Source organism: Natator depressus, chromosome 1, assembly GCF_965152275.1.
Source record: "Natator depressus isolate rNatDep1 chromosome 1, rNatDep2.hap1, whole genome shotgun sequence".
Taxonomy (NCBI): domain Eukaryota; kingdom Metazoa; phylum Chordata; order Testudines; family Cheloniidae; genus Natator; species Natator depressus.
Genome location: NC_134234.1, coordinates 279,083,962 through 279,105,139, shown reverse-complemented (window position 1 = coordinate 279,105,139; position 21,178 = coordinate 279,083,962). Strand labels below are relative to the sequence as shown.

The following is a 21,178-nucleotide window of genomic DNA, read 5'->3' as shown; positions in this document are numbered from 1 at the left end:
AGTGAGTACGAACTGATGTCATGTTTGCCTGAGTCTGCAGACAGCCTGAAACACAGAGTCAGATGTGAGAACTCCCATGTCCACCATAAACTGCACTGGGCCGTGAACCATAACAGTCAGTAATAACCCTTTCAATATCAACTTTAACTATTCCACTACTGATCAATTAAGCAGATGTAATGGAAAAGACATTGAGAGTGAAGTCTGCAAGAGGTGGGCACAGGGAGTTGTTGGGAGAGGGGAAAAAAAGAGAAGAGGGAGAGAAACAGTCAAAGAAAGATGGGAAAGGAAGAGAAACAAGGGCAGAAGTAGCAGTGGCATAACAGGGCTCAGCTTTTCTCACACAGCATGACAAGGTACTAAATAAATAATAAATAAAAGTTACTACTTGAATTCTGGTTTCTTGATCTTTGTACAAAACTCCCATTGATATCAGTCAGGGATCCACTGTGGACTGAGGAGAAGTAAGATTTCTGTATTTATTGTCCAGGCCACAAACCATAATCAAAGACACCAGAATAAGAGCTGCATTGACAGCAGAGAAGCAAGTGGCATTCACACTCTGGAAGCTTGGAACATTGGACTGTCACTGCTAAGTAGGAAATCACTTTTGAGTTAGAAAATCCACAGTAGGGGGCAATGTCTGGGCCAATTGGGTACAATGGAATGATCATGCTTGGTTATAACGAATCTTCCATAAAAACCGGGGTAGAAGTGGGATGGGAGGGAAGGTGTACTTCAGGTGGCCCATCCAGGACAACAGGAGGGCATCACCTTTGGCATCTTGATATTGTGCTGCTCTGGAACACCATATGTTGAACTTCTTGTTCAGTTGAGGGGCAAACTGGTTCTGAGATAGTGTTTCCCACTAAGACGTTGTTCAGCACTGAATTGTGTAATTTCCACTCATGATTGGTGGCAAAATGTCTGCCAAGGCTGTCTGACAGCGCATTCTGAGCCCCTGGAAGGTATACTGCAGAAATTGTGATGCGGATATACTAATTCCATAATTTGACTGCCTCTATGCACAATGGGAGGGATTTTGCCCCTGTTAGTTTATATAGAAGATGGTCATCATGTTGTCTAACATTATCCAGACATGTCGGGATCATAGGGGTTGGAGGAATACATTGCATGCATGTCTGACTGCTCTTAGTTTTAAGAGAATAATATGCATCTGCGTACCTTGTGTTGTGTGACCATCTTCGGGGGTTCCCCAACTATAAGGAATGTGTCCATGATTATTGTCATGTGATGTCAGGTCTGGGAGGTAAGAAAAATACTCCACTACACATGTTTTGGGTTTGTCCACCAGATGAATGATGCCCTGACATTGACGGCAATTGTCACTACACTGTTCATGCTTTGTCTGTCTGGCATCTATCTTGACCAGAGCCAGGCCTCCAGACCACGATGATGGAGCCTAGTGGGCACACTACATAAGAACAGGAGGCAATGTGACCTAGCAAAAAGAGACCTGGATTGTTGTTCAGGGTGTGAAAGTGACTTAGTTTATCAAACTGCTCATGGCATTCAATCTGTGTGCAGGAAGGTAGGTGCTGGCTGTGGCCAAGTCCAGGGTCGCCCCTAAAAAGTCTATAAGCTGCAGAAGAGTCAGAGTAGACTTTCTATGTTTATGCAGCTTCCCAAGGATACCATGAGGTAGAGTAAAGACAAGGTTTCCGACTGAACTTCCAGATGGGATCTGCTCGTTAGAAGCCAGTCCTCCAAAGACAATGTAGCTGTTTCATCTCATCTGTGCCACCACCCCTGAAAAATCTTTTTGAAGACGCGGGAAGCTGTTGCCAGACCGAAGAGGAGTACCCTGAACTGGTTGTATTTCAGTCTTACCAGAAACCTGAGGAACCTCTCATGTGGATATTCACATGAAAGTAAGCATCTTTCATGTTGAGAGCTGTGAACCATGGGTCCTTTTCCAAGGAGGGAATTATTGATGCCAACGTAACCATGTGCAATTTTAATTTGCAATTAAAAATATTTAGTTGACATAGGTTGAGGACCGGATTCTGTCCTCCCCTTTCCTTGGGAACTATAAAAATTGGGAGTAGAACCCTTTCCCTTGATACTGAGGTACCACTTGCTCTATAGCTTCTCCTTCAAGGAGAGACCCGAGCTCCTGTCAGTGGATCGCATGAGAGTGGTCCCTGAAGTGGAGCCAGAAAGGGCGTTTTGGAGAAGAAAAACTCAATGGTGTACTCAAAGTGGATATCTAGTACTCACTCACTTGTCCTTTGTTATAGCCCTTCAGTTGTGGGCTAAGTATACTAGGCCCCCACCAAAGCAGACTTTGGAAACGGGTGGGAATGGCATCTGTGTTGGGTCTCAGCTCTTGAGTATCCAATCAAAAGTAACCTTGAGTCGGTGGATTGGATTGCATACCTTGGCCTCTGCACCTGTTGACACTTGTGTGGCAGTTTATGTGGTCATTGGTGGTAGAAAGACTGTGGAAGAGGCCTTGCCTTTTATACCCGTTTATGATGCTTCCTCTTAGGGGCAAGGGTATAAATGCCCAACGAGTGGAGGGCTGTCCTGGAGTCTTTTAACAAGTGCAAAGACTTCTGTTTTCTCAATAAAGAGATTGGTTTAATTGAAGCACAAGTTCTCAGTAGCGTTCTGAACCTCTGTGAGGAACCTCAAAGACAACTCCTCTTGCTGTTTTGCTATGGCAGTGGCTATAGATCATTATGCAGTATTGGCTGCATCCACTGCAGCTTGAAATGAGGTTTTTAACCATGAGTATATCCACATAAGTCCACAACAAGGGCTTAGAACTGGGCCTTGTCCTCCTGGGAGAGTTCATCTTTGAACACCAGGAACTTCAAGTAGTTCATAAAATCATATTTTGATAACAGGGGCTGATAGTTAAGAGATTCTGAATGGGAGGCTGGTGGATATAAATACCTTCCTCCCCAGAAGGTCGCCATTTAGCTCCCTTGTCCATGTGGTGGTTTTAGGGTGTTGCTGCATGGATCTTTCCATGGCTGCTCGTACTATTAAGGAGCTGGGGGTAGGTTAAGTGAAAAGGAATTCTGCCCCTTTTAAAGGCAATAAGTAATGTTCCTCAACCCTTTTAGGATAGGGTACACATTGCTGATGTATGCCATTCCACTCTAGGTGGTTTCAAAATGGCCTAATTCACCAGGAGAGCTACCCGACTGTGTCCAGCAGACTGCAGCATATGTAAGAGGTTGTGTTGAGTATCTTGAACTTCTAATGGAATCTAAAGTCCTGCCACCACCCTCTGCAATAGTTCGTGACACTGCCTATGATCATCAGGTGGCAATGGTGAAGATAGAGCAATTGCCTCATTGGGTGAGGAAGATGATATCCATGTCTGCACTGGCGGATCCAGTTAGTTAGCTCCTCCTGTATGTACTCTTGCGGAGTGGGTTGTTGTTGTCTAGGAGGAGAGGAACATGACTTTCTGGTAAAGCACACTAATCTGGGTGTCTTGCATAGGAAGACTCCATGAATTCCAATAGGGCCACAGTATGAAGGATTGTAAGGTGGTCAGGGGAGCCCAAGGCATTGGGTACCAGCAGTCTCTTGGAGGGTAACCTTGCTTGAGCAGAGGATGGGTCCAAGAAACTTTCAAGGCCCTAGCTGTCCAAACCTCCCTGGGTTGGGGGAGATGATGGTTTGTCTTGGACCCAAGTTTCAGCTGACAAGGTGGCGGGACTTGGTTACATCAGTGGTACTGCTGGTGTCGGTGGGAGGACGCTCCATCTCACAGATGGATTAGGGGAGTAACTCCTTCTCTTCGAGGTGGCATCCTCATCTGGGATCAAAACATCCATCAGAATTGGGTCCAAAAGTAGAGAAGTTTGTGGGTCCAGTAGGGCGAAGATATCCTCTGGGATAATATATGTTTCAAACCATTCCAATGTATGAAGGGTTTTGGTTGTTAGTTTCACTGGATCCACTGCCACAACAGACAGAGGTTGGCAGAGCCTTAGGGGACAGGGACAAGATGTGTGTCCCATCTGGAGCTCTTGATTGGTACCAGCCGATATTGGTCCTTTTGCTTGCTAGGTCATGATCAGCACTGATGTCTATACTGGGCATGGCATGGTTCTTGGGACCTGCGTGAGAAGACTCACCTGACTTGGAAGGAATCCATTCTCCTAGAAGCAGCCTTAGGTCATAGCTATACTACAGCGCTTACGGAGGCACAGCTGTAGCGCTGCTAGTGCAGGTGCTCTAAGCCAACAGGAGAGAGCTCTCCCGTAAACTAAAATTACTCTAGTCTCCGTGAGCAGCAGTACCTATGTCAGTGGGAGAAGCTCTCCCGCCAACATAGCGCTGTCCACACTGGCACTTAGGCAGTGTAACAAATGTCGCTCAGGGAGGTGGTTTATTATTCACATCCTTGAGGAATAGAATTTATACAACTTAAGCTGTAATGTGCACATAGTCGAATGCCATGTCTACGCTACACAATTTTGTTGACAAAAGGCAACTTTTGTTGACAAAACAGTGGAGATGTGCACACTGCAATACTCCTCTGGCCGATTTAACTCTCCTGCTATGCCAATATAATAAAACCACCTCAACGAGAGGCACAGAGCTTTTTGAGATGAAGTTCGAGAGAGACAGTGTCAGCATACACACTGTGCTCGCTTATGTTGCCCTAAGTGGCCTCAAGAAAGGGTCTCAGAATGCTCATTGTGACCGCTCTGGTCACCAATTTGAACTCTGCTGCCCTGCAGCCAGGTACACAGGCATGCACTCCTCCCCCTTTAAAGCCCTGAGAATTTTTGAAATTCCTCTTCCTGTTTGCTTGGCATGGAGAGTTCACATAGCATATTCCCAACTGATAATGCCAGCTCCCCGCAGCAAATGTGCTCCTAGCTGGAGTACATCAGAGTTGTTGGATCTGCTGAGTCTGTGGGGAGAGGAGGCCGTGCAATCATAGCTCAGCTCCAGCCATAAGGACTTTGATATGTACATGGGCAGATTGCTGAGGAGGGGCACAAAGGGACACACAGCAGTATTATGCTAAGATCAAAGAGCTGAAGTAGGCATAACAGAAAGCAAGGGAAGCCAATTGTCACTCTGGGGCATTGCTAGAGTCGTGCTGTTTCTATAGAGCTGCACACTATTCTCAGCAGCGACTCCACCTCCACCACCAAGAGCCTTGTGGATACGTGGGGGAGAGAGGGGGGGCGGCTAGAGGCACCAGCCAGCAGCGTGAACCCTGCAGACGAAGTGATGGATGAGGAGGCGGAGTTTGAGGAGCATGTGGGATATACAACAGGATCATCCAGTAGTGTGACAAACTAGGACCTCTTTTTGACTCTGGAGGGGTCTAGCCAGTCCCAGTATCCAGCTCTGGCATGCCTGATGCAGGAGAGGGGAGTTCTGGAAGTACTCATTTTGCTTTGATACTGCACAACATCACATGAGGTAGAGCTTTTTTTTTTTTTTTTAAAAAAAAGAGGGTAGAAGAGGGATAAGGGATAAAAATTAACACTAGCACTATTCACATTTGCTTTTCATTCCCCTATGTAACTACAGTGGGAACCCTGGCAGAAAATGTTAGGTACACTGGGATGTCCCGGGAATCCTCCATAGAGATCTCTACATAACTTTCCTGGAAGTACTTTGCAATCCTCTGCTGAAGGTCCCTTGTTAGAGCCTTATTCCCCCCTCCCCCCGTATGAAACTTTGCCACACCAATTGGCATTTACTTCTACAGGCACCAGAGCAGCACACAGACCCAGTCTGAAGCTGTATACGTGCAGGAGACGCACTCTTGCATCCTTGGTTACCCTCAGGAGTGAGATATCAGCTTTGATCACCCTCACTTGTGGAAAACTGTGCCAGTATTCAGAATAGTGTCCCTAGGTGCTTGTAGTTATCCCCTTCAGAAGCCACTGAACTCTTTGTCCCATCTTCCCCCTACCCCCTGGGCCAAACACACCATGCTTAGGGCTCTCACTATTTGTTTCTTTAGCTTCTGCAGATGTCCCCTGAGGGTCACCTCCTACACAACAGCAGAGCAGCTCTGTCAGATAAGGAGATGAACCAGGAGGTACAAGGAGGAAACGTTTAGGGAAGAGCTGCAATCTGCTGCTCCTGCTGCTGCTAACAAGCAGAGACAGACAGAGACAACAAAAAAACCTCAGAATGGATAGCCAGGAGAGGAGACAGGAGTGGGAGCAGACAGTATAGGGGCAGGAGCAGATGATAAAGCTGATGGAGGACCAGAGATGCTGAGGTCCCTGACTGCGCTGCAGGTGGAACAAATCGGTGCTTACCTTCCCCTGCAGCCCATACAGAACTGCCTTTCATGCCCTCACCAAGCTCTTCCCACACATTCCTTGCACGTTCCTGGCCTGTCACACTAACCCTTGCACTCCATCCCTAGGGACATGTTTCATAATGACAGCTGGACATACACGCAGTTGTGAGTGCCAAACTGATTCGTGACTGATCGATAGTCTTGAGTTGCCAACTTCCACACAGTGATCACCACTTTTCCAGTGTGAAGGGAGCTCTCATTTTGGTATCCTTGCGCTGCAGGGTAGGGGCAAGATCTGCACACAGTTCCAGGAAGGTGGCTTTGCACATCCAAAAGTTCTATAGCCACTGCTTGTCATCCCATATCTGAATCATGATGCAATCCCACCACTCAGTGCTTGTTTCCCTGAGCCCAGTAGTGATAGCTTCCCACTTTGGAAAACTGTCTATATTGACTCATTAAAAGGGTTACTATTTCCTCTATCCAGGTGGTATTTAGGGGAATCTATATATTTTTACGTCTATACAGCAATTTAAAATATAAGCCAGAGTTCATTTGATCAAGTGCTGACCTCTGAAATTCACTAAGGCATTATGAAAAGAGTTTTGTACATCTTTATTCCATGGTTCCAGACTTGCCTATAAATACAGAACTGCAGCAGAAATTGAAGTTGTTTTCCCAAATGACATGTTGACTAGTCAAAGAAATATGGAGCTCAAGTTCACAAGTGGCAACATGACCTTATTATCCCCATTATATTGGCAATGAAAGGCCTAGATAAAACTGTCCAGGAAGGAGAATAGGGCAGTTGAGTTGATGTTTTATGTTGCTGAGTGTTGAACAGTTTGCTTATAAAAAGTTCTCAAAAATGACTGTCTAGTAAAAAAAATAAATAAATAAAAAAATAAAAAATCAACTGCAGCATGTAAGATGTCAACAGTTTACATAGCATAATAAAACAAGACTAACTTCTGAAAATACTAGGTTTTATTCACACCCCAGTGGTAAACAATAACCTTAATATGATTACTAGGTTTCTTTTGTAGATCGCTGTCACATAAAATAGAAAACCCATAGCAGAAACAAGCAGACAGTTATGAACATTTAATGTGGTCTTGTTGGAAGTTAAATGAATTATACTAATCTTCTGAAGTAGTCAAATCCAAAAATGCATCATCTCCTAGTTAGTACAAGTCACTGCCACTTCTCTAACAAGGTAATGGAAGGCACAGCTAGTGCAAGCAGACAAACCCATTCAAACTACTGGGCTGAAAAGACTTTGGTTGGTTCTTCAGGAGAGGATTTTCTCTAAACAAATATTGGTCTCAGTTAACAGTTCTGATAATCTTCACAGCTGCAGTCTAATAGCTACATGACGAAAGACTTCACAAGAACCAAACTATGTAGCAATGAATTAACATTCATGCTTTAGGGGATTTACTGTATTCTACATATTGGCAGAAAGTTATACTATTAAAATGCTAGGTAGAATGAACCTACATTTTAAACTGGTACTTAGGTGTTTGATTTCATTTTAACAAATTGTTTACTTAATTCTACCAAGAAGATACAAAACATAAGGCTGTAAGTAACTAATAGTTGTGTTTAGGCTATTACAGTGCAGGTAATCCTCAAGGCCACATACACACTGCTTCACTGCTGCTTGCATTCTGCTGGGTTTTGATCCTTCTGTTGAGGAATAAAAGAAAGGTCAGTGTACAGATGTCACATCAAGTTATTTTTCTAAGTCACTTATCAAAGCTGTCAAGCAAGTGTTTTCTAGTTTCAATTATAGCTCTTAAGAATTAAGTTTAGCTATTAAGAATCTTGCATCTTCTCTCCCTTATCCACCCTGTGAATACTATACCACATTGTATTCAAATCTCTGCACTAGGCAAGTTAAGGATATATCTTTGAACAGCCAAATTCAAGAGGATGCCTCAGTTTTGCCTTTGGGTGGGGGCTGCACTAGCCATTGGCAGCAACACAGAACTTCTAACTACAGTAGGGTGGTATATCCTGAAAAAAATTGAGGGAAAGAAAATGGGAACAAAACTGGCCTGGCACAGAAATGGAAGAGATGCCCACACACTCCAAGAGTCTTAGCCAAGGAGCACTTTCCTTGACCCCATGAGCACAGACAGCCCAAACATACAGGCTCACTGCACAGGTCATCATGTATCTGTATAATGACATGAGCAGTAACCTGGTGAGGGTAACACTTAAGTCCCCATCAAGGCTCCCAAGGTATAAAGCCTATAGAAATAACATCTATTCCATGGCGTTTATGGCTTCTATAGCTATATTTCTCAGCACCTGTCATGACTGATGTACATGCAAACTAATTCCTGTCTGCACTGTTCAACAGTAGACCCATTATTTGTGTCATCTGGGTTAACAGGGAAGCCAAATCTTCCTCATAAAAAGGACAAAAATTCACATTAATACCAGTAGTGGAGAGCTTACTTGCTCTAATGTCATCCCTCAGGAGACAAGTCACACTTTGAAAGCTGGCTCCTGACCTGCATAATTAACAAAAGCATAAAATCCTGAAAATGGATAATGGTCGCTGAGATGACATGTTGAATACCCTTCGCATGTAAGTGATTTAATGAGCCACCTGAGGGGTGATGGAACTAGATTGTGATGGCATACCTGAATGAGCCAGCAGAACCTGGCCCCTAGACATCAAACACAGGCTGATAGCTAATTTGCGAGTGGGAAGTGAGAAATTACTAAAGAAAATTACAAACAATATGGTAGGGCGAGTAGCAAAATGTATATTGGATTATATGGCACACTGAGAATCAGCCTTCCTAACACTGACTGTACTTTCATTATAGTAACAGTCTCAACCAAGGACCAGTCTCAGTCAATTGTGGTGATGGAAGAACTAGCAGAGGGTGGTTTCATACCCATCCCAGTAAATTTACATGGATATACTAAGCACAGTATCTAGGGCATAAGTTTGCAACCTTTTTTCACTTGCGGACATCTTTGGAAATTCACCCTGTGGTCCGCAGACCCTGAAGTCTTAGACTGAAAACTGAACAGAATTCAACTATAAATGCTGCACATTTCTGGCATGGCACTGGACGCAGCGTGAGAAAGGGCCCTGAACTGTGGGCTTTTATGGTAATGACAACACTTCTGGGTTTTGACCTGTAAGATGGGGTATTCACATTCTGTTTTTCTGGTCAATCAAAAGTATACCTTTTCTGGCATCTGAAATTTTATTTTCGCAGTCCCCTTAGACAGTCTGTGGATCCCCAGAGGTCCACAGACTGAAAACCACTGAACTAGTGGAGATTTTAAGTTGCTGCATTGTCTGTCTACCAGCTACTTGACAATGTTTAGAACAGATGCTGGAGACTCCATCTACTTAAACATAAAACGGAGGTAAATGCTTAGAGCATCTTCTTGCAAGTTTATATTAGCCCCACGCTGCTCAGACAGCCAAACATGAGTAAAGAGATGGATCTGTGAAGCCATGACAGAAGCAAATCTGAGATGAACATTTAGTCAACCCAGCAATTGGCTTTGACAACATTTAGTGCTACATCGACATGCAGGATTGTAAGATTGCTCAGTGGGAAGTGGTAAAGCATGCATAGTGACTGTTGTGCATTTTGGAGTGAAGCAGAGGCAAAAAACCCTTAGTGACACTCCAGGTGCATGGGAGTAAATAATTGTTTCCTGGCTTCTCACTGTGTGCAGCTGAACAATTCCCATGGTAGTGCACATGGGAATGGCCTGTAGGCGTGTTTTAACATGTACTTGCTCTTCATCTTATCGACTTGATTCCCACTGCCAGGCCATGTACAACCTTCTGTTTTGCTTAGTACAGGTCTCGCTCCCCGCTCCCATTTTTAAGGGCTTACTAGCTTCCCATCTTATCCTCCCACAGCACCTTTTTTTTAGGAATCTGGCTCTAAAGCAGCTACTTCTGGGGAACAGAGGTGCTCAGTCCCGCTGCCTAAGAGTGTTACTGCCTTGATGACATCTTTCTCCCCTCATTCCCCCACCACTTGTTAGTCATCCCTGTGGTCCTAAATCATAAGTCCAGACCCTTGCCCTGTTTCTGTTCTGTTCTATTTCTTGATGCTGCAGCAGTAGCAACTGCCATCTTGCCATGCTCAGTAGGTAGCATAAGAGGGAGAAGATTCAGTCAAGTGTGGTCTACACAAACATGTGATAACAGATCACTTACATATACAGATAAGGATACTGAGGCTGGACCTGCACAGGACTGTATGCAAGGGGCACTTGCGCATCCATTTGAACACTACTCCCTCCACTGTGCCCTGTGCTAGGCTAAGCAACAAAACGGCTGCATCCCTCAGTTGCCTCAAACAGAATTTGAAATATTGCAACCTAGCAACAGCCAATATCTGACCAGCCTACAAGGCCAAAGAGTTAGACAATTGGCATATCCCACAGCAGGTGCATGAGACCTACTTGTCTCAGCTTGCAAATCAATTTGTTGATATTTCTGTCAGGGTAGGTTAAAGCAGTTCAGCAGGAAGGGCACTGCGTGCATTACTTTGCTCTCCATAACAACTAATTTTTTTGGTCATGGGCAGTGAAGGGTACAGTGGAATGCAGGTGGTTGGATACAACAGGGCAAATGCTAAACAGTTTTGTTTGACCTTACTTGATGTACCATTATTGGTTTGGTCTAAGTCCTGCCAACACTGCTGAGAAGCAAGTATCCATATAGCCTGCTGATCTTTCAATGTGTTATGTAAAGCCCTCCTTCACCTATGCCCACTGAAGCTAGCACTCTCTTTAAATTCCTCTACAATGTGGGCTGACACTATATTTAAAACAACTCAACTTGAAAAGTTGGCTGATAACTCTCTGCACATTGTTCAGAGATTTCTAGCAGACAGGGAGGGAAAGGCAGAGAAAAATTATCTATAGAATTATTCTGCTATCTGCAACAAAAAGCATCCCTAGTACCTGCCCATCTCCATCACATAGCTTTTGCAGATCAGAGTAGATCTTACCATATTGCAGGTGCCTACAATTTTTGGACCAGTGCTATTATAATGGACATTTCCCATTATAATCTAGCATTTTTTTTTTTTTTTTAATAACAAATCATCATACATTCTCCCCAAAATGATAGTTGCCTTTTATCTGATGAGTAGTCCCCTTTCCTGCAATATTTCTTCTGCAACTAGCCCCAGCAGGCATCATGTAACTGATATAACCAGCTACCTAGTGTCACCTGAGTAACAGTGGTGTTTCCAGTGTCATGTATATTTCAGTTTGGTTTGGTTCCCACTCACAATTCCTAATGACCTGGCTTGGCTTCCTGATCAGTGCTTGTGGCCCCAGAAGTAGCTGGATAAATGCTACCTACTATGACAACTAGGTTTCAAAAATCCCAATGGCTCGTCTAGAATAGAGGGACTAATGTAGAGGATGAATTTTCAGATGTCTGGTACATCCCAAACTAAGCTATTAGAATTTGCATAAATTTGGGAGTATGCAAAACAGAGGATTAACAATCTCTGCTGCACATCCACATTGCCCTCCTTTTAAGTCATCCTGAAGTCTCTGCTCTCTACGTAGTAAACTTCTGTATTTTCCCCTGTACATCCTCTTCCCAAAAATGGGGAACGACTGGAATGAGATGGGCTCTTAGCCCAGCAATATATTCCCCGCCACAAAGGGAGGGTTTACATCCAATTGCATGTCAGCAACACCTAAGTTTTCTTTAGAGCATTGTTGTAGGTTCTGCTCAGTACAGGAGGATGATTATCTCCAGGGAAGACAGCCCAAATCCTCTTCTTACTCTTAAGTCTTAAAATACAGCTTCAGCCCCACTCAAGAAATTTCACCCAAGTGAAAGGATATGTTTCTCCTTGATAGTGCAGCAAAATGCAGGCTACACTTTATGTCACAGCTAATAGCAAAAATACATACATCAGTGACAAACTTGCCCAACTAAATCAAAGATTTTAACAGCCCTCATTTAAGATCATTTAACTTGTATTTTCTTTATGAATAAGAAAGCTTTTACTTGCTGAAAAAAGGTTGCTTAGGTATATTTTTAAAAACTCATTTTGTAATAATACTTCTAATTTCTTTAAAAAAAGATCCCTGGCCACATATTTAAAAGTGTTACTAAAAACAAAAATTAGAGTGACTATGTTGCTCAGCAAATCTTAGAAGGTAAAAAGTGGGGTATTAAAACCACCTCAGAGAGCAGCTAAGTCAAAGCATGTTTGTTACAGGAATTATTAATTGTATATTGCCGATTAAAAAGTGTTGCTTTAAATTAATTGCGTAATTTTAATGAAATACATTCATTGGTACTAGTCACCTTCGGGTCATAATCTGGATCATTTTCTTCATCTGCTTCTTCCTCCCCTTCCTGAAAGATAGAAAGTGTCAAGTAGAAAGTACTCTTGGTTCAGATTAAATATACAGAATGCAGTCAACAGGTTAAATGTTCCTCTGATGTTTGTAATTTTTTTTTTCCCATAAGTTTTCATCAGTGCAGAAAAGAAAAGAACTTGAATGAGATCTTGGTATTTAGCCATACTCCGCTTTTAAGAGTAAATTTCTACATTGCATTTAGGATAAAGCTCTGCTCTTAAATATACTTGTGCTACTAGTACAAATCTAAGGCAGAATAATATCTGGCATATTTACTTTTATCACCACTTCAGGCTTACATTTATAAAACATCTCAACCAATTATGTTTTATTCAGATTGGAGAAATACTAAAGAATGTTTGTCATTTATAGTTAACTAAACAAGAAACCTAAGTAACTTGCCAACTGCTCAGCTACCATTCCATCAAAGATGAAAAACTTGCTCCAAAATGAAGTATGTGTGTGTCATTTTACTCATCTAACCCATCTTGTAACTCACCTCATCATCCGCCTCCTCACCTTCTTCATCATACTAAGAGAAAAAAAAAATTGTACAATGTTGTAAACACCATCACCCTAGATGTTAAGCAGTTTTGTGTAAGTTACATGGAAGCCCAAGAATTCTCATGTTAAAATTAAGTGTGTTATATATACACATTTTTTTTTCAGGGGGGTAATTTACATTAATTCAGCTTTGTCAAAAAAAAATTCTAGATCTGGGTGACAGTGATCAATATCATTAATACTGAAGACATTTTATTGAGCAGAAAATTTAAAATAAGCTTTGACAAAGAAAGGTGTTTTCTAGTTTAAGGATAAAACCTACTCATAGTTAAGTGTTAACACATTCATTTTGCACGCATATATTTTAAAGGCAGGGTTGAAAGCCATACCTACTACAAATGTCTGACACTTTCCCTAACAAAACCGCATTTTCAGTTGCTTATAACTTTGCAAAAAACAACAGTCTGGGTTGAAATTTTCCATGCAAAGTGTCTGCCTCAGGATAAATTTTTTAACGAATACAGCTAGATGGAGATACAGTTTTGTCCATGTTAATAAATTAGTGACCTTTTCTTTGAATAGCTCTCAAAGCTTTGGAGCAGGGATTTGAAATTTGGCAGAGGTGTTCCAGGGATGTGCGTTTTGGTGTCTCCATGAAAATACATCCAAATTTGACCAAGTCGCAAGTGTGAAAAATTGAAGCTTGCAAACACTCAATAGAGACTTGCTAGAGTTTAACAAGTAGAATTTCCAAAGATTGTCTTCACTGATCATGGCTCAATCTTCATAGTTTCTACTGCTGACCAGACTGCACATGTGCCATTCCAAAGAGCAAATCGCAGATCAGGGCTACAGGAGCGAGGCCAAACTTTCCCTGGAAGTGCTGCTCCACACTGGGATTTTTGTGTGTGTAGGAGAGGAGGGTGAGGCCACTTGGAAGTGTTGGGGTGGGTGGGTGTGTCTCTCTCTCTCTCTCAGGAAATAGTCTAATTTGACTGCAGAGGGGAACAAAAGTTGGACCGAAGGTAGGAGAGAAAAGATAGACACAATCTGGTGAGATAGAGATTGCAAGCCAGAGTATGGGGAATACAGTTTGGACAAGGGACTAGGGTTTGTGGAGGGAGAACTGGAACAGCAAGGAGGCAGGCAGGGATAGGGTCGGGGGGAAAAGGGAGAGTCAGCTTACAGGGTGGACTGGGCAAAAGAGATGAAGCAGTGGGTGGATAGGGTAAATAGGTAGAAGAATTTGAGCCCAGTAGAGCGCAATCCCCTTCCAGAGTCAGGAAAGAAACCCAAGGTTGAATGTCACCATTCTTCCAGTGTCACCAAATATCTGTGAACCCCAATGGCAAAGTGCGTCTCATCCTTATCCAAGTGATGGTCTATACCAGGGGTCGGCAAACTATGGCACGTGTGCCAAAGACGGCATGCGAGCTGATTTTTAATGGCACGCTGCTGCCTGCCGGGTCCCAGCCGCCGGCCTCACTCAGCCCGCTGCCGAACCCAGGCCAGCAGTGGGCTGAGCGGGGCCGCCGGCCGGGACTGCAGCAAGAAGCAGCGTCGGGGGAGGGTGAAGAAGCTTGGTCCTGGTGGCTGCTGCTGCAGGGCAGGCAAGCTCCCCCCTCCCTCACCTCTTCCCCCAGCATGCTAGGTTCCTGCCCCTCCTCCTCTCCCTCCCTGCCGTCAGCTGATGGCCCTTGCAAGGAGGGGGAGAAGCGGAGCCTTGGGAGGAGGCGGAGAAGAGGTGGGGGCGGGGCCTTGGGGAAGGGGGGTGGAATCAGGGCATATCCCCTCCAGCCCCCTGACGTGAGCTGCTCTGGGCAGGGGCTGGGAGCACCCCCAGAACCCTAGCCCACAACCTCAGCCCTCTGCCCTGACCCCTGCACACCCCTCAAAACACACCCAGCCCCCTGTCCCGACTCCTCCACCCCCCCCCACACCTCTAGCTCCGACTCCAGCACCCCCCATACATACCCAGCCCCCCCACACTCCATGCCCCGAGTCTTGCACCCCCCACATTCCCACCCTGAGCACAAAACGGGAGCTCCTGCACCGCCCCCCCCCAAACATTCCCAGCGGCACCCCTCACACAAAATGGGAGCTGCCCAGGTAAGCACTCCACCTTCAAACCTCCTGCCCCAACCCTGAGCGTGCCCCCCCCCACCCCATTCTTGCTCCTGGCCAGACCCTACATCCCATCCCCCAGCCTGCGCCTTCACCCCCAGCCCTGTGCTCAATGTACTCCCACCCTCAGCTCAGTGAAGAGAGAGAGCGTGCGTGCACTAGAACTAGGGAGAAGGTAGGTACCCACTCTATGTGGGCAGGGCCGGGATCCCAGACCAGCAGCGGGCTGAGTGGGGCCGGCAGCTGGGACCCAAAGCGGCAGCGGGCTGAGCTGCTCAGCCCACTGATGGTCTGGGGTCCTGTCCGCTGGCCCCGCTCAGACTGCTGCCGGCCTAGGTGAACGGAACCCCAGGTTGGCAGCGGGCTGAGCGGAGCCACGGCGTAAGATCAGCATTTTAATTTAATTTTAAATGAAGCTTCTTAAACATTTTGAAAACCTTTACTTTACATACGGCAATAGTTTAGTTATATAAGATATAGACTTATAGAGAAAGACCCTCTAAAAAACTTTAAAATGTATTTCTGGCACGTGAAACCTTAAATTAGAGTGAATAAATGAAGACTCGGCACACCACTTCTGAAAGGTTGCCGACCCCTGGTCTATACAGAGGATGACAACCTACTGCTGCTATCAATTAACTTCCTTAGCACAAGTAGCAGTGGATCTAAAGGTTCCAACACTACTGATGATCCATATCTTAGTATGATGGAATTTACTTTTTTCCAGTTTGCTTTAAAAAGGTTAGGAAGCTCTGCACTAAAAAAACTTGTTAAGAGAACATTAAGATTGCAAAACCAAGAATTCAGGTTAGGAAATGAAAGAATTAAGGTTCCTTGTGCAACCTTAATCTGACACTCTTATATGCAATCATACACTTTTAGGACCTTTGCCTCATTCTGTGAATACAATGAATGATGCTCACTTAATGGGCAGCATTTCAAAATTTGGTTCTCTTCATTGTTCAGTGTGGGCCCCTCATTTACACTATTTAAACCCTGCTTTGAAGACAAAAAATAAATAGTTTCCTCATGGGCTCTTCTACGGTGCTTATCACTATAGTATTCAAGTGCTTCACAAATATGAATTTATTTTCATAACACCTCTGAGATGGAGTATTATTTATCCCCCCCCATTTTATGGATTGGAAGCCAAGGCACAGAGATTAAGGTTACAAATTCACACTAATTTTGGGTGCCCAATTTGAGTAATCTAGGACCTGATTTTTCAGAGTACTTAGAATTATACAGCATTTTATATGTACAAAACAGTTCCCACTGACTTCAGCTTCAGCTGGAAGCGCTCAACTCTTCTTCAGATCAGACCCTACAATACCATATTGGGCACCCAGAAAGGGAAGTACACACAATTAGTGACCACACATGAAGCGTTTGGTTTAAATAAATTTGTTTTGCATCATATAGACGCTCTGCAGCAAGGACAGAATCCAAAAATATCCAGTTCACATACACACACACACACACACACACACACACACTACATGGCCCTGTGCTGGAACAGAATACATAAAAACAAAATGGGCCATATTCCAGCACACCAGGGCCATATGCTGTAGTCGACATTTTCTGATCCTACATCCAGCTTAGGTGAGCTCACGCCATTGTGTAAAGGGTCATGCCCTGATGGCACAGAGTCAAGGTCATATCCCTCCATACCTTTAAGGCCTGGTCTACACCTAAGACTTAGCTACATCTTTCAGCACTGTGAAAAATTACACACCCTGTGCAAAACAGTTCAGTCAAAACTTACCCCCAGTAGATGCAATTTAGGTTAACAGAATTCTTCTGTCAGCCTAGCCACTGCTTCTCAGAAAGATTATTTACTTCAGTGACTGAGAAACCCCTTCTGTTGCTGTAGCAAGTGTCTACACCGCAAGTGCTACAGGAGAGCAACTACAGTTGTGCTGGTGTAGTACTTGTAGTGTAGACAGAGTGGCTACCACTGCCCTCCAAGGCTTTTGTAACATGATGTGTGTGTGTGTGGGGGCCCTACTCTGAACAGAGCTGGAAGTACCTAGACAGAGTAGATTCATGCATAAAATCGCACAAACACTACTAAAGCTACAGAAATTATACATTAGGAATCTTAAATATTAACAATATTGTTGGGCATACTGAACCAGTTTAAAACAGACTTACATCATCATCATCATCTTCAATAGCTTCCCCTGTAAAGTACAATACTGATCGTGGGACTATACGCTCACGTAAAAAGTGGCCAATTTCAAAATCTGCAGCAAGGATTGCTTCAGCGTCATCATCCTGTGTAAGACATTAAAAGAAACAGTCAAGTGGTAAATTAATAACTCATTTGTTTTAGGAGTCTGAACACAAACTAATGTCAGATTGAGGTGACCAGATATTCAAGAGAATTCAGCACAGTGGGATTATGTTCAGGGATTCTGACACTTATTGGATCGTACCTAAGGGACAACTTGCAAACGAGGGCAAATACACAACGTATGCATCTCCCCACGTTTTAAAAAAAGCAACCTGTGAAAAGTCTCTGAAATTTTGTGCAAATTAACACAAAAACCTCAATACAGTTCCCTCATTTTTAAGTCAACATTTTTACCCAGACTTGTATTAAAAAGAAAGTTTCCCCATTTCCCCAATGTTTAGCTTCTCCAGATCATTTTAGTGTTCTTCACGACCTTCCTAAAATTCTGTTAAGCACTAAAACCCCTTGAATATCTTACAAATACATTAATATCCAAATGCTTTAAAGATTCTTCGCTTACTCCAAAGGTATGTCTCTGCCACTTAATTCAACCACAGTGATAGTAATAAATTCACCCATAATTCAGTTAACATGATATTTAAGTTAGATTTACACTGACAACCCAATGAGATGGGTACAACACTTAAGTTTTCATTCCTGTTGTCCACAGATTCAGGTAAACAGAACTCTACTGGTTTACATCTGAAAAACTATCTTCAAACCGAAGGGGCTAGATTTAAAAAAAAAAAAAAAAAAAAGTGTTTAAATGAAAAAAGTTAAAAATTTGTATAAAATGCCAAAACACCTAGGGACTGAGTTTATACTAACCGTGGCATTTCTGGCAGCATATTCAGAGTCTCCAGTGATAAAAAGCAGACCCATTACATAAAAAGCATAATCTATATTCAGTGTTTATGAGAATAGGTTTTCAAGACATTGTCACACAGAAAAGGCTTTTTCTGTAAAGCTTCCCACCACTGGTAGGCAAGATGAATAGTAGAGCTGAGAAAGCATTTGTGGGCACCTGAAGCTTCACCAGTTTTAGCAGTGGTGGAAAGGGTAAGTGGATAGAATAGACACAGCATTTCTGGGGTAACTAGATAAGTAGGTTAATTAAATCTCTCTCCTTTGGAGACTGTAGTTCAAGTTAGTTTGACACTCACCTTAGGCTGGTATTATTGGTTCCTCACTTTCATGAGTCCCAACTTTATTCAAATTTTAACCTTTACAAGACAACTCCAGTTTATCCTTCACAAGCATCAACAAGCCCAAAATATACTAATTACAACTAAGAATGCTCTTATACAGCCTGAATAGATCTTCCCATAAAGCAAGCCAGAATATGTGCTAAACAGTATTTACTAGAGAAGTGTTCCTTATTACATGAAGAAATAGCTAGAATAGTTTAATATCTTCCCAAGTTATAGCTTAAGTAGCACACATTCTTTCCAAATTTGGTGTATTGAATTTCAACTTACCAGGTCTCCACTTTCAGGAACTGTAAGAAAGAGGGAGGGGAAAAAAAAAAAATAAGTAATTTAAAAAAAATACTACATATAATTCATCGCAAATTAATCCAGACAATACTTACCTTCAGGGGGACTAAAGAAATTGAAGAAAGAATCATTGGAGACAGTTTTTGTCACTGTTCTAACTGTCCCACGTCCCTTGTGTTTCTGCTTCTTTTTGATGGTTTTCAAAGTAACATTTTTTCCTTTTTTCCAGTCTATTTGGCACCTGCAAGAAATAAGGAAAATAGCTATCAAACTGGGACATACTTACAATTTCACATTGTTTTTACACACTAAAGTTACCCCTAGTCTAAGGATATCGTTAAATATTTAAGTACAGCCAGTTGTCTATTTTAAGGTGATCCTGAAAATTATTATGTATTTGGAGAAAACACTGTGGGCTAGCCATAACGCTCATGGGTACTTCATTTTGAGGTGAATTACTCATTCTACTCCCAAAATTCCTTCCAGTCAGGAGATTTTCTCCCCCCCACCACTTTTCTGGTTGAAAATATTTACATCAGAAATAAAAAAAAAAAACTGAGGTTACAGAAAGTTATCCCACAGCACTTATTTCCTGCATGAATAATTTTTTGGGCCCCTCACATATTACGTTTCACTTTTAAGCCCTGGCAGGTGGAAGGATAAGAGCATAGCTCAGTTTTACTCTACAACAAGACTATCACACACTTTTAATTTGCTCAACAGTGTTCAAGACTATGGAAGACAATGCCTATCCCATGAACTTTGTCAACACTGACCAGGTGGCACTTTCCTTCCATGAATCATTGACACGCTGCACGGACAAAGTACTTTTTCAGGAACGATTTGAATAGGGGGTAGTAATTTAGTTGGCACCAATGATGGTGTGAGGGCTTTTCAATTATAAAGGCCACAAAAAAGGTTGAGACATGAGAAAGACAACCAAATATGTTAATACCACCAGGCTGGGGTGGAGGAGAAACAGGAGGAAAATTAGAAGAAGGAAATATAGCTGTGACAGAAGTGTGCCAAGTCTGAAATGGATAAGAATTGTTACTTGCTAATGGAATGACTGCCTGCAAAGCTGCACACTCACTTAGTTGTGGGCTCATGGTACTTTGTAGACAGTTCCAATGATTACTATGTACACAACCTGCCAAGGACAGACAAGGGACGAACCCCACGCAAGTTCATTTACTTAGTTTCTTTCACTAAGACCCAAAAACTCAGGCAAACAACAAAAGTTAAGTCAGTAAATGTTCATTCTTGAAGCACTGATTGCAAGTGATCCTAGACTCAGAAGTTATACGTTTGAGGTGTCCCAATTTAACACTTATTATAGGACTGTCCTCCTGAGCTGTGTATTTGCTCTAGAAGATCAATTCAAGGAATGATGCTATATAAAATTTAGAAAGAATAATGGTTCAATCCATTTGAGAGATAAGACATTCAGAGTGTCAACATATTTACTCTATTCATGGGTATAGGGGCCAGCTTTTTGCTGTTTACACAATTGCAGAGGTGTTTGAGGCTGTGATTGTACTAAAGAACTGTCTGGGGCTTCATGTACCCCTCATTTATGCCCCTATTGTTCCCCCCACAAAAGTCAACAAGGTTCTGACCATTGTTGCCTAGTACATGGTCCGAAATTTTAGAGCTGATTGGATGCAGTGTTCAAAAGTTATCCCATTTCATGCATAGCCAAACAGAAATCCCAGCAAGTTTAATGTAAGGCCAGTGCTTGAAAGTAAGACTAATACTTAATCCTGCCTTGAATGCAGGGGACTGGACTAGATGACCTCTCGAGGTCCCTTCCAGTTCTATGATTTTATGATTGCAAGCTCAGCCAAATATTAAGAGGAGCCATGAAAAGGTGGTTAACTTCATATTAACACTTACCCTGTACAACCCATAATTTCTGGTCCATCAAAGGAGAAGGGATCAGAATCATCTGGCTCTGATCTCATTCTGTATGACTTTGTCAACACTTCATTTGTGAAGAAGTCATTTGATTCAAAGTGAAATTCTAACGTGAAACTCTAAAAACAATTGCCAAAAGACAGTGTTATTAGCAACTGAGCAACATTTCCTCATCTTTAATTTCAAAATCATAATGATTAACACCTAATATCCAAGAATCAGATATCCCAAATCAGTGTACAC

At 42.9% G+C, this 21,178-nt stretch overlaps 1 protein-coding gene across 7 annotated transcripts in view; it reads right to left on the bottom strand.

The window, feature by feature from the left end:
* Positions 1-6,863: 6,863 nt before the first annotated feature.
* The window catches only part of NAP1L1 (nucleosome assembly protein 1 like 1), a 55,428-nt gene continuing 41,113 nt past the window's right edge, over positions 6,864-21,178 (bottom strand). For 4 of the 7 annotated variants that reach the window (XM_074942013.1, XM_074942016.1, XM_074942015.1 and 1 more), the window contains exons 9-15: positions 20,915-21,054; positions 19,114-19,259; positions 19,001-19,020; positions 17,441-17,563; positions 13,155-13,187; positions 12,600-12,650; positions 8,728-8,787 (exon numbers count right to left, since the gene is read on the bottom strand). In XM_074942013.1, coding sequence (XP_074798114.1) covers positions 8,743-8,787; positions 12,600-12,650; positions 13,155-13,187; positions 17,441-17,563; positions 19,001-19,020; positions 19,114-19,259; positions 20,915-21,054 — 558 coding nt within the window. In that variant the 3' untranslated portion in view covers positions 8,728-8,742. Of the gene's footprint in view, positions 7,955-8,325; positions 8,448-8,727; positions 8,788-12,599; positions 12,651-13,154; positions 13,188-17,440; positions 17,564-19,000; positions 19,021-19,113; positions 19,260-20,914; positions 21,055-21,178 lie in introns of those variants that run through there. The other 3 variants (XM_074942017.1, XM_074942018.1, XM_074942020.1) reach the window with 2 other exon arrangements.